This window comes from Macaca mulatta, chromosome 3 (assembly GCF_049350105.2).
Source record: "Macaca mulatta isolate MMU2019108-1 chromosome 3, T2T-MMU8v2.0, whole genome shotgun sequence".
Taxonomy (NCBI): Eukaryota; Metazoa; Chordata; class Mammalia; order Primates; family Cercopithecidae; genus Macaca; species Macaca mulatta.
In genome coordinates, this window is record NC_133408.1 from 164,588,668 (window position 1) to 164,603,185 (window position 14,518).

General features: G+C 34.9%; 1 protein-coding gene across 42 annotated transcripts in view; it reads right to left on the minus strand.

Moving 5' to 3' along the window:
• Positions 1 to 5,518: 5,518 nt before the first annotated feature.
• The window catches only part of POT1 (protection of telomeres 1), a 114,407-nt gene continuing 105,407 nt past the window's right edge, over positions 5,519 to 14,518 (minus strand). For all 42 annotated transcript variants that reach the window (XM_028846241.2, XM_077998129.1, XM_077998126.1 and 39 more), the window contains 4 exons: positions 11,511 to 11,599; positions 9,458 to 9,549; positions 7,511 to 7,616; positions 5,519 to 6,334 (listed from right to left, as the gene is read on the minus strand). In XM_028846241.2, the coding sequence (XP_028702074.2) occupies positions 6,222 to 6,334; positions 7,511 to 7,616; positions 9,458 to 9,549; positions 11,511 to 11,599 (400 nt within the window). In that variant the 3' untranslated portion in view covers positions 5,519 to 6,221. The remainder of the gene's footprint in view (positions 6,335 to 7,510; positions 7,617 to 9,457; positions 9,550 to 11,510; positions 11,600 to 14,518) is intronic.

Here is a 14,518-nt window from a genome sequence, read left to right on the forward strand (position 1 = left end):
GCTGGAGTGCAATAGCGTGATCTCAGCTCACTGCAAGCTCCCCTTCCTGCGTTCACGTCATCCTCCTGCCTCAGCCTCCCAAGTAGTTGGGAGTACAAGCGCCCACCACACCTAATTTTTTTGTATTTTTAGTAGAGACGGGGTTTCACCATGTTAGCCAGGATGGTCTCAATCTCCTGACCTCATGATCCGCCCGCCTTGGCCTCCCAAAGTGCTGGGATTACAGGTGTGAGCCACCACGCCTGGCTGACAATAGAATTTTTAATACCAGAAAAATACTTATTACTTTTCTTGTAATTATTGCTTCTAATAATTTTTAAATATGCAGATATTTCACTTTACATTAATCATTAAAACAAAAACATTCCTCACATAAGAGACAAAAAATGGACAGTTAGAGGAAAATTACCCTACTCCATTTCTTCCATCTTCAGAACTTAACTCCCACATTCTGGATCATGTTTTTGCATTTAAAAGCAACTACTATTAACTACATAAATCATTCTGTTTAGGGTGTGGAATATAAAAACTTACCTGTACTCAATACTGAGATAAAGAAAAGGTTTGTGTTTCCTAAAAACATAATTTAATAACTTTTATTTAGGAGCAATGTTTTTTGTAACCTGTTGCATTTTCATGTGTAACAATATGGACAGAAAACAGGAAAATACGGGGTAGAAGAGGGCGGTTCCCTGGCAAAGGCCCTACTCTCAAGCTTAGAAACCCACGGCCCTAACTGGGAACAGACATTCCTGTTTTCACACCCAAAAAGTTGCCTTTTGGCTCACCATACCCCCCTATCCTGTACCCATATAAACCTCAGGCCCCAGGCTCCAGCAGCAGATAAGCAGAAAAACAAAAATGCTAGAACGGCGCAGTAGAGAAGGAGAGAAGAGAAGGTGTGTCTGAATGTTGAGTTTGGCTGGAGGTGATGGGAGAGATCAGCTCGTGGATGGCTAAACTCCAGGGGAAGATCATCTTCCCACTCCATCCCCCTTCCAGTTTCCCACCCAGGCCACTGAAAGCCACATCCACCACTCAATAAAACCCCCACATTCACCCTTCAAGTGCATGTGTGACCTGATTCTTTCTGGACTCCAAACAAGAGCTTGTGTGGCAAGGGGGGCACTGAGAGGCTAGCACTTAAGCCATCCTCGGACAGCAGAGCTAAAAGAGCACCATAACATTGGGACTTCAGGAGTCACAGGCACCCACCCCTAGATGCTGCCATGGGGCTGGAGCCCAAAAGTTCTCACCCCACTTCCTGCACCTGCCCATGTGTGTGCTCCCTGCCCAATAAGGGTTTTGAGCTTGCAGTGGCCTGAATACAGAGTCACACCCCTGTTGCATGTCCTGTGAGGGTGTCAGGGAACATTGTTGTTTCAATAAGGTTTGTTCAAAACCTATAGCATTCCTTAGAGTTTTTAAATTATCTTAACACTTCTTTGGCCCTTCTTGCCCTGTTTCTAAAGGTGTGTCCTGTGTCCCATGTTTGTCTTTTATTGTAAATCACACCAAATCCTTTTTGGATACAGACACTGTCTGAGTAATAAATGAATGCAAAGGTATGTATTAACTTTTACATATCTATATTGCACTTTGTATTCTTTGTCTTAATCTACTTTTAATCTTTTATTGTACAAAAGTAATTAATGATTCCAAAATTTAAAGATGTTTATTTTTTTAGAACCTTTTCTAATGAAGATTAAGCACGTAAAATTTCCTATACAAAAATAAAACCACAGCCATGCCTACCTGCTGCAAGCTATGTTTTCACTTGACTCCACAGGTTAATACTTTTGATTTTAAAATGACTTACCTTCCTTGTAGTGCTATGAGAGACTTGCATTAGCTATTTATGTATGTATTAACTATTATAAAAGCTTGGAACAGAATGTCACTTATCAAGTAGCTAAACTTGGCAAGAGACTTTAAATTCTAGAAAGACTGCCTTCTAATGAAGGACAGAAGTCGGCTGAGGAATAGTGTTTGTGTAACAAAAGGGAGTTCCAATTTCAAAAAAGGAAAAAAACATTTTGAAGTTATAGGAAAAAAAAGCAAGGTTGTATATAAAAAGGTACACATTTAGGAACTACACCAATATTTGATTAATAGATGATAGGAAGGTTAAAGTTTTTAACATGACATGCTCCAAATCTTTAAAATACTGTGAACAAATAGATGAAATAAAAGAAACTTTCACACAAGTTGGAAATGCTTTCTTTGGTAGTTGTGGACTAGATTTTTAGGTAAATTCCAACATAGTACCCTGCAAAGCAAACACAAAGAAGAGAATAAAAGCATCTCTCTCTCTCTCTCTCTCTCTCTCTCTCACACACACACACACACACACACACACACACACACACACACACAAAATGTGACTGTGACTTTGTGGCCTAGATTTCAAGGAAAAATACCAGAAATTCATTAAGATGTTGCTATAGTCAAAAAATAGCAGAGGAATTTCTGCACTATCCATGTTTCACCAATTGGCCATGTGAGGGAGAGCTCCCATATACACTGATACATTATCTTTGTCCTTGTAATTGATGCCCAATAGTTTTCAACCCATCAAATGCAGTCCTGATGGAAGGGACATTTATTTATCTCCATGTAAGATGATCATCACTTAGAATCCCCAGCTGATCTCAAATTTCCTAACAGCTTAAATCACAATAGTGAAAAAACAAAACAAAAACAAAAACATAGCACTACTAATTTCCCAACTGCCAAAAGAAGATAGCATCTCACATACCTGAGAGCACTTGTGAGTGCCTGCGCCCGCTTAGTGCGTTTAGATACTCTTTCCAAGTACCAAAGACAGGTCATTATGCCTAGATTTTTACTAGCTGACTAGGTCCCTTTTTCCTGGAATGGGTAGGGTTGACACTATCCAGAGATTCTGAGGGGGCAAGAAAGGAAGATGTATTTAAATTTCTCATAAAATAATGTTCTAGAACTTTAATGCGACTCATTATAGCCTTCACAGAGTCTGCATTTCCTAATGAAAAGCATTACAGGAGGTGTTTTTTCTTACATTAACATTCGTTTCACAATAAATTCTTCAAAGCATGAAACAATAATTTAAAGCAACTACGTCATGGCAGAGTCCTAATCCTGTATTCGAAGTCTGTATAGGTCTCTAATATTCTTATCACCTAAAAACCTCCAAAGGACATAGTGAAACTAGGTCTCTGAGCTTCCAGATGCATTTAAAGGGGAAATAACACCAGACAAAATACAAAGTAAAATAATAAGTAAAACACATTATCATGAATAACTATGTGCTAATAAAGCAGATATCAAGAATACATTTTTGTAAACATATAAAATCCCAAACTGGCACAATAAAAAATAGAATACTTACACAAAAAACCACAACAGAAATAGAAAGTAAAATTATCAGAGAATTACACATTGAAAGTTACTTATGCTGAGTAATTATAAGCAGTAAGTTTCTCCCTGTATGTGTATCAACATGCAAAAATACAGTTCTCTATATGACAAAAGAAAGTTGTAGTACTATTTAACATGATGCTAACATATATATGCATGCTCACATGTTCTTAGAAAGAACAATCTTAAAAATTATATACCATATTGTTAAAAGTGGTTTCTTCCTGGGTACTAATTGGAGCAGGAATTAGTTCAAGTTTATAGACCCTACATTTGTTTTAAATTCTTAATTTTATTAATAAAAAAAGTCTAGATAAAAACAAAACGATGAAATATAACGTCAAATTTAAAACAACACTGAAAATAATCAAATGAGTTTAGCCTTTCCAGATCCCAAGGAAAGCTTCTAGAAAGTATAGAAGAAAACTGTCTGGATTCAGAGTCACACGTAGTGAAAAATTCATGCTTTATTATCTAAAACAGGACTGCATAGTCAGCTGGGAAGTGGGCAGGGAAAATATTTTGGCCCTTTTCTGTTACCTCCAAGTAGCTAAGGCACAGGATCTACACCAATTTGAAATCTGGGCAGCCAGTATCCTAACGGGTGAAGATGGCTTTTTTAAGTAGACAGAGTATACTATAGTCAGCTTCTTCTAGTCTATCAACATCCATCTTTCTATAATCATTTAGAAACAATTCCTGACTTAAAGCATGAGCAGGGGTAAAAAGAAATGAGGATTGATATATTGTATGTTGGCATGTATAGTTTCCTCAAATACAGCAGTATAATTGAAGGTCGCCACAGAAAAAGTCTCTAAGTAGTGTGTTTCTCATTGCTACATCTAGATAAAGAATAATGTATTATCTCGTATTTTTCTAAGACATGCATTCTAAGAACAATATAGGGACAGTATGAGTCAATCCAGTAGTGTCTTAAAAAATGGATGCTGCAGAAAGTGGAAATTGAGATTGAGTCTGTACATGAACCTCTTTCTTAAATTTGTGTAATTTAAAATCTGACAGGAAGATTCTATCAGTGTTTACAGAAAGGGGCAGGAATCAAATTAGGGCACAATGAACTACCATTTAGTTGTTGCTCCAGAAATAAAAATTCTCCTAACTCTGGGTTCCTGATTAGCACAGAGTGCATACATCACTCTAGATAAACACTAGGTGTTGATGGAATAATTCTTGCTAAAAACTGAAAAGTTTTTAAAAAAGACAAGGACAAAACCCCACAATAAACCAAAAGAAATCACGATAATGTGGATGTTTATTTAAAAAAAAAATAAAAAGAGACATGGCCTATCATCATGAAGATTCATAGGAAGAGTTTTCCTTTGTTAACGTGGAGATCTTGCAGGCTCACAGTGTGAACCTATGGCACCTTTGGACCTCTACTCTTCTAGACTGAATGCTTTCTGAAGGCAGAAAAAATGTTTATCTCACCTTTGTATCCTGAGCACATCATCAACACAGAAACACACCTGTTCAACTGTAGGGTTTTAAAATATTTTTCCTGAAAATGTTTTGAACCGAGTCTATATTCCTGAAAATAAAATCAGTCTTTCTCATTGTCTCAAATAAGCTGATTAGTCGATGATGGGGGACATTGGTAGTTAGGTATACAGATGTGTTAATATACTCAGGAACTAGAATTTAGAGTTATTATGAGCAAAGAAAATCAGTTATCCAATCCTTTTTTGACAATAAGATGTTAAAAGTATTTTGAAAGTATAGAAAAACACACTGATTCCTCTTATAATCTATTTCCAATGTTATTTCAGATATTTAAGTCAAAGACTCATTGCAGAAAACTGTTAGCTTCTGTTCCAGAATCCCTGAGTGGTTAAGAGTACAGGCTCTGAATAGAGATTATGTGAATTAAGGCACAGACTCTAGCATTTAAAAACTGTGTGAACTTAGCTTATCAATCAAGCCTCAGATTTCTTATCAGAAAAATGGGTTGCTGTGAGGATCAAATACATGTTTAGTGCTTAGCACAGTACCTGGGATGTAGACAGCCCTAAACATCTGCTGTATTGTCACACCTGCTTTGATTCTTTGCCTCATATCATTTTTTGGCTCAACTTAGGGCAAATAAATGAAACAGTTGAAATGTGTGCACTTATTTATTCTTCACTAATATTAAACCAGGTAATTTATTTCTGTCTTTGGCAAATAACAAATACAAATCTATACACATATTAAATGTTTGTATAAAATTGAATATTCATGATTTTAACTTTGACAAACACTGTCAGGTAAAAATCAAATTATTTTACTAAGTTAACATCTCATTCAATCAGTTGTAAGTTGTAATACTGGCATATTTTACAGGAGACTATTAGAAAAGGATCATATTAAGTCATTAACATTATAAATCTGACCACTTTATTAGGTTGAGGTGAAATAGAGAAATCTCTACTATCCTGGAGAGAAACAAGCAATCAAATCATGTATTACATGTTTAAAGAACTGAATTTATCATAAAATCATCAGTATCAGCACCCTAACAAAGCAACTTTGCCATTTCTACTTAAAGTACACTTTAGCTTGATCAGACAAACACTTATCTCAGCAGTACTTGTTAAAAGCAGGTCTGTTTGTGCAAAAGAAAAACAGAAAGCAAAATAAAATCTACAGCCATTATTTACCTTGCACCCAGTAAAAGCCAAGAGATTTAAATAAAGGACATTTTCTAATCCCATACCCATGCTAAAATCATCAACATTGCTGATACAAAACTCAGGGCAGGAAAAGAAGCTCAAACCGGGATGGTGAGTGGCAACATTTTATGTATGCTAAATTGGATGGCAATATTAGATTACATCTTCTGCAACTGTGGTGTCAAAAATCTGATAGCAAATTTGATTGTCCGTTCCATTTGTGACATTGTATGACTTGATGAAGCATTCCAACCACGGATATGCATCTACAAAAACAAAAACAAAAAAAGGTATTTAACCATTAAAACAAAATAAGTAACTCTGAACTAGGTACCTAAGCTTACCACTGAGCTAGAAAAATTAACATTTATTTTGGCTTGAAAAGTAAGTAAACGTCCCTTCCAAATTTAACATTATTCTCTCTCCAAAATACATACTAGATTCATGTTATTGTTTTGGAGCAATTGTGACTAATCTGAATTTTTTGTCACAAACAGGTAACAGTGATTACACCTTGGGTTTCAAAATGGTTAGTATATATTTTAAAAATCTAAAATAGTGGTTAAAATGGGTCTACCAGGCCCATGCTTTTGGATATAAAGATTTACTTCTAGAAATCTATCCAAAAGAATCCAAACAGCTAACACAAATTAAAACTGACAACAAATAAAGGTATTCAAGTTAAACTTTGTTACAGATCAACACAAATTTCTATCATTATGTAACTATTATAAGATGCAAAGATTGACCAGGAAGAGTAAAGCCTGATTTAAAATAATATATAAAAATTAAACCAGCTGCTAAATCTGCAGCTCGTAAAATTTCCCACAATAAAAAACTGTGAGAAAAATCAAATTGTCTTAATATAACTTAGATCTGCAAGTTTCAACATAAGCACAAATATGGTCACAGAAGGAAAATTCAGTAGCAGTAGGTATAAGCAGTACAATTTGAAATGAGGAGGATCTAGTTTATTAATCAAATGTTTATTCAGAAAACAAAGCTCATAAAAAATTGGTAAAACAAAAGCTTGTAAAATGTGAAACTAGTTAACACTAAATAAAAAAAAATCATCCCTGAATTAAATTGGATAATTGGAGTTTGTTACAGAAAATGTTTACTGCCAACAATTTATCACTTTTGGTCTAATTTCAACTAAAATGCTTGTAGCATGACAATGTCAAATGTGCTTGTGATCAAAGCTACCCCCCTTTCCTATATTTTAAAATATTTTTAAAATCTTTTGACTGCAAGAATTTTGATTCATAACTATTTTATCCTTGCCACTCTCTTCATCAAAGGTTGATCATACAGTAATCAGTCACTACTTCGTAATTCATTTGAAGCAAAGCTTTCAGACTTCTAAAAGTCCACAGAGTACATATATGCTAGCGTTATCTCAAGTAAAAGATGTGTGGGACTGTTAAAATATTCTTGCCTACCAATTTTTATTCCTGGAGGACAAAACATATCCATGATCATATCCATACTTTTCTGAAGGTCATCATCCATTAGAACTTCTGATGCTGGGATCTGGAAGAATTTGTCCTTAAAAATGTTTCATGAGAGGAAAAAAAAAAAAGGAAATAATCATTTTAATGTTGTTATTATTAACACATATTTCAATATTGTCCAATTAAAAGATAATCTAGACAGCTTCCCTCTATCAAGACTGTAGAATTCATAAACTAGAATGCTGGTCTCGACTCCAAAATCTTATTTGCTACTTTAATCTTAAAACAGCTTTGAGATATACACAATCAAGTAAATTGCTCTGATTTAATAATGATGATGGTAATAATGATTTTAAAACAAAGAGGCTAACTATTCTCTTTATGTATAGAAAAAACATCTTGTGCTAAGCTTAAATGAATATAACATATAGTATATGTATTATATAGTTATTTAATTTTTCTCTCCCCTATCAGGTTATAAGTTTCAAGAAGGAAGGAATTTTGCTTACTTTGTTCACTGCTGTCTCTCCATCACATAGGATAGTACCTAGTACACAGCAGGTGCTCATTAAATATTTAATGAAAGGTTAAATGAACTGTGTAGGTGGGAGAAAAATTCTCCTCTCAACTACACCTCAGCTCTTTTCCAATCCATGTAGTAAACATTTTAACTTTACCCTAAGAGAGGTCTGGGCTTTGACCTTAGCTTGTGGAACGTAATCTCTAAGCCCTTTCCATGTCACACTTGATAGAAGCATTTTTGCCTGGTAGCCTTGGGTCACTATGAAGAGTTTAACAGTATGATGTAGAGTGGGAAGTTTGGAGCATGTGGTATCATGTTGATCTCAAGAGGGGCTGAAGACTGTGATCAGCCATATGGGCAGTCAACCATACCTACATGACAGAGTCCCACTAAAATCTTTTAGCAGAGCTTCCCTATCTGGCAATGTATTATGTATATTGCTACACACTGTTGCAGGTAAAGTAACAGTCCACATCTCTATGGGGAGAGGACAACCATAAGCTCCGTGTCTGGAACTTTCCTGAACTCTGTCCTGTACATTTCTTTCATTATCTGATTTTAATGTACATCTGTTAGCTGTAATAATCTGTAACTGTCAGTATAATAGTTTTCAGTGAGTTCTAGGAGTCTTGTGAATTATCAAATCTAAGAGTGGCCTTGGGGACTTCCAATTGCAATTATTGTCAGAAATGAGGAAGATTTTTGTAGACTGCCTGAAAACTTTATACAATAATATCTATCTTCCCTGTCAAAGTAATTTCATTTCCTCTAATATAAAATGTGGAGGTTTAAAAAGTATGATCAAGGCTGGGCGTGGAGGCTCACGCCTGTAATCCCAGCACTTTGGGAGGCCAAGGCGGGTGGATCGCAAGGTCAGGAGTTCAAGACCAGCCTGGCCAAGAGGGTGAAACCCTGTCTCTACTAAAAATACAAAAATTAGCCAGGCATGGTGGCGCATAGCTGTAGTCCCAGCCATGGGAGGCTGAGGCAGAGAACTCCTTGAACCCGGGAGGCGGAGGTTGCAGTGAGCCGAGATCGTGCCACTACACTCCAGCCTGGGAGACAGAGCAAGACTCCATCTCAAAAAACAAACAAACAGAAGTACGACAAAATGTTGATTACAAATAATGCTTCCATAGTGTAGCCGTATCTCTGCATTTTGGCTGTGGTATAGGAAATGACTCTTTAAATCCCTGTTCCTTAATTTTCCACTATTCAACTGTTAAGATTTAGTGTCAAATAAAAAAAGAGATACATACACAGATGATTCAAAATTTATGTGCTCATATTTTACTTATATTTTTAAGTTGCCTTAAGTCCTTTTAGGAATAAAGCAGGTATGAATACACGCATTCAATTTTTTTAAATATTATGTTTTAATTAAAAATATCTTCACTACCTCTGATACTTACAGAATCCATGAGATAGGCTTCTAGTACTCCTGTTCCATCATCAAGTGTAAACGTCATAACAAACACATATTGGAGGGGTACAATACCCAGTACTAGTGAAGGAAAAAAAGATCAAACCATATGAGTCTGCTATTCCTTATTATCAAGGTAAAGTTGGAATTGTTTTATGATAGTATAGACCTATAAATTTTATTTACTAAAATAACTCAAGATACAAAGAAAAACTTGGCATTATCTCCAGGTAGACAGTGTCAGAACTGAACTGGAGGACACCCAGCTGGCATCTGCTGAGGGACTGCCTGCTTGGTGTGTGGGTGAAAACCCCTATGCGTTTTGGTCACATAAGTCTCCTGTGCTGATTGCTGTGGTGTCAGAGCAGAGGACAAACAGTTTGTGTTTTTAACTCCACAGATACTCAACCTATAATTAAGCTCATTTAGCAGATTCATTTTGGAACATTTCACTATACCTACTTAGGGAGAATATCTTATGATAAACAATTTAATCTTTTTCGATTAAATATTAATGTATATTTAAAAAGAGTTGACACTCTCACACCTGTACTCCCAGCACTTTGGGAGGCTGAGGTGGATAGATCACCTGACAGGAGTTCAAGATCAGCCTGGTCAACATGACGAAACCCTGTCTCTACTAAAAATACCAAAAAAATAGTAAGGCACAGTAACATACACCTGTAATCCCAGCTCCTCTGCAGGATGAGGCATGAGAAATGCTTGAACTGGGAGGCGGAGGTTGCAGTGAGTGGAGACTGCACCACTGCATTCCAGCCTGGTCGACAGAGTAAGGCTGTGTCTCAAAATAAATAAATAAAATAAATAAATAAATAAATAAATAAAACAGTTGATAGCCTCCACAGAAACCACAAAAAGTGATTCATGAAATGTAACTCATTGCATGTTAGTTTTATGAAAGATAAAATTAAAATACAGAATGTTCTAAAAAATAGCATGCAGTTAAATACTGTTTTAGCATGCCTCTCTCCATTATAAGCTAGGGGAATAATTTGTAATTTTAAAAAAGAAAAAAGGGATATCATCTAGTTGAATGGACAAGAATGTCAGAATCTGAGATTTAATAATTTGGTAAGATGAGGAAGAAATAAGAAATTAGAGATACTGGGTAACATGAAAATTCACAGGTTAAGATAAACATCTTCTTGTTTGGTAATGAAGATACTCAATTTATAGAACGTTTTATTAGCTTCTATCTGTGGAACCCATATTTAAATAGTAGGACTAATTAAGAGGGCAAGTAAGAATAAATTAGGACATACAGACATGAACTAGGGCATACAAAAGACATTACTACAGGGGAACTGATTTTTTAGGCTTCAAAAGGTCTCAATAGATTAAAACCGTGAACTAAAACTAAGAAAGATGAACTTAGTAACTACTCCCAGGAACCATAAAAACAAAAATATTACATTAAGAATAGAATGAAGAGACCAAGTTCAAGAAGCTCATGTGACAGGAAAAAAAAAATTACAATAAGAATAGAATGAGGAGACCAAGTTCAAGAAGTTAATATGACAAGAACCCAGGATTTCAACGTACCACAAATAAAACATGAGATAGCTGTATTAAAAAGGAAAGAAAACAAAACCAAGTGTACAAGTAAATAGCTATACAATGACATTTCAGGCTAGTAGAAGTGGAGTGTCCAATTTTAGGTAAAAAATAATTTCACTCTGTTCTGAACTGGTCAAACAACATCTGCAGCACAATGTCCAGCTCTGAATGGCAAATTCTGAGAAGAGCACTAGTAAAGTGGAATGCTTACTGAGGAGGAAAAACAAAATAGTAAGGCACAGGGGAAAGTACAAACAAATGTGATGGTGCCTGCTTGAATAAATATAGACTAAAGAAAGGCTTGGCAGATATCTTTAATTTTACAAAGTCTGTTTATCTTACAGAAGAAGGAATAGGTATATAAAGAAGGAATAGGTATACTTTCAGGTATACTGAAATATAAACAGGTGGAATAACCTTATACACAAACAGTTAAAATTGCAGGGCATGGAAATTTAGCTAACCTTCTGCCACAGAAGAAGGAATCCACGATGTTTTATCGACCAACGAATTTAGATTTTGTATGGATCTCAAACTAGAACACTGCTTACATCTGAAATTTATAAAAGAAAGAACCATAAATATTTAAAAACAATTTAGCTTGTTTAATTGTTATAACTTTTTACTGCTCAAACGTGTAGTTTTAAAATATAAATTATTAAACAGAAGAATACTGCATCCCCTATATTGTAATGTGCTTGCTTGTTTCACAAGAGTATTATGAAGGAGTAAGCTTGTTACATAAAGGCAATAAAAAAGGCAGTATAAGATTCAGAATAAACAACTCTAAATTGAGAACTGGGTGCTGGGTTCCAGGTCCAAATCATTAATTAATTTTGCTCTCAATTTCCTTATTTGTTAAAATGAAAAGTTGAAGAAAATGATCATCTCTAAGAATTCTCTGATTCTATGAGCAATTTTTTTTTTTTTTTTAAAGATAAGGTCTCAGTCTGTCACCCAGGCACTGCCACCTCTGCCTCCTGGGCTCAAGTGAGTCTCCCACCTCAGCCTTCCAAGTAGCTAGAACCACAGCTGCACACCACTATGACTGGGTAATTTTTGTAATTTTGTAGAGACATATCTTGCCACAATGCCTAGGCTGGTCTTGAACTTCTGAGCTCAAGCCATCTGCCTGCCTTGGCCTCCCAAAATACTGGGATTACAGGCGTGAGCCACCATGCCCGGCCTCTGTAAGTAATATCTTAATAAATTCAAAGTGTTAATAAATATGGCATATAGATAAAAATTACTAAACAGTCAGAACATGCAAGATTCTAGATAATGAATATTTTTAGTAAGCACATATCCAGAGCTCTGTAGTTTATGATGCCTAATTCCATAGTTAACTTTTGAAATGTATGTAAGTCTAAGACTACACAATACACTAAAGTTGTGCATTGTGTAGTACAGGTATTTTGCTTTACTTGAATACCAATGTATTTTAAATATGAGTAATTTATTTTTTATTATGCATCATCATAATATTTATGAGATGTTAAGAAAATATACTTGAAAAGATATACTTGAATAAAAATAAAAGTTTAAAAGGTACATGCACATTTGTTCTCATTTGCACTTTGAGGAAAACAAGAGGGTAACCATATTGCATCTTATCCCCTTCTACTCATGAAACAAATAGATGTTTCTTTTCTAACAAAAGATGTTAATTTAATGAAAGAATATTATTGCCTAAGAAAAAGACTAGGATATTGATTAGCATTAGACATTATTAAAGTAAGTATAGTATAAAAATTAAGGATATTAAGTGAAAATTAAATACAGAACTACTTACTTCCAAAGCAGCGAAAGGGGAAACAGAAAAAATTAGAAACATAAACTAAATATATCAATAACTTAAGAATATATTTAAACTCAACTATTAAAACTAAAATTTAGCCATAAGCTTTTATGTATGAGTGACATACAAAACAGAATGCCACAAACTTGAAAGCAAAGGGATGAGAGTAAGCTATAAAGCAATTACCAAACAAAAATTTTAAAAAACCTATAAAACACAAGAAACTGTAAAGTTAAAAAGGCATGGAATACATTCAAAGTATGGATGAAACTGACAAAAGATTAGTATCTCTAACATGGAAAGAAACCTTACAATCAATTACATGTATGTGTGCTCACACATGAACCAAAAAAGAAATCAGTAACCACACAGAAAAACAGGCAAAAGATGTGAACATGGAATTCACAGAGTAGGAAACCTACGTAGTTGATAAACATGGGGGCTGCTTAAACACACTAGACATCTAGGAAATACAAACGAAAACATCATGGATACCATCTGATGCTCACTGGAAAGTTACAAGTTAGACTAATGCCAAGTATCAGACAGAAATAGACTAATACCAAGTGTTGGAGTGAACTTGGTAGAACTTGGTAGAAAGTAAAATTTTATTAATCACTGATGGGACCATACATTGTTAAAACCATGGGAAGAACAACTTGGTATTTTTCCCATAAAGCAAAACTTACAATCCAGTAATTCTAATTCCAGGTAAACACCTTAGGAGTAACTTTCAAACATTTTTTTAAGGACTCACAGTAAGAAATTCATTTAATATCGTATCTTAGTAATACATACATACACATACAATTGAAATGAAAGTTTAGGGAACAACAATGACCCTTACTATGTAAAATGTTCTCTATTATCCATTCCCTCTCATTCTATTTCTTACTACAACCACATCATATAATTAAAAAAAAAAACTGGTTATGACCCACTGAACTCATTTTATGACAAGAGAAATACACAAGAAAACATATAATGTGACTTCAGTACAGTCTGTAAATGAAACAAAAAACACATATCCATTAATAGGAAAATAGGCTAATAAATTCTGATACTTCATAACATACTCCATAGACGTTAAATAATCTAAATCTACATGCATCAATAGGGGTAAATCTTGAAAATAATAATGAATCAAAAAAAGCAAGCTTCAAAAGGCTTGGCATAGTATGAAACAGTTTATATAAATTAAAAAAACGAAAAATACACCACACTGCTTAAGAATTCACACATATAATGAAGGCATAAAAACACTGATGAGTAGGATTTCATACAATTTTGGAAAAGTAGCTACCTCTGAGAAAAAAAGAGTTAGCGAAGGGATTGATATGGGGTTATACTACTTCTCTGTAACATTTAATTTCTTAAAAATAAAAGTTTGGAGGCCAAGGCAGGTGGACTGCTTAAACTCCAGAGTTCAAGACCAGCCTGGGCAACATGGCAAAACCCCATCTCTACAAAAAATACAAAAATTAGCCAGGTGTGGTGGTGTGCACCTGTAGCCCCAGCTACTTGGGAGGCTGAGGTGGGAGGATTGCTTGAGTCCAGGATGTCAAGGTTACAATGAGCTGAAATCATGCCACTGCAGCCTGGGTGTCTGAGTGACACTCTGTCTCAAAAAAAAAAAAAAAAAAAGAAAAGAAAAAGGGTCTGAAATGTTAAAAC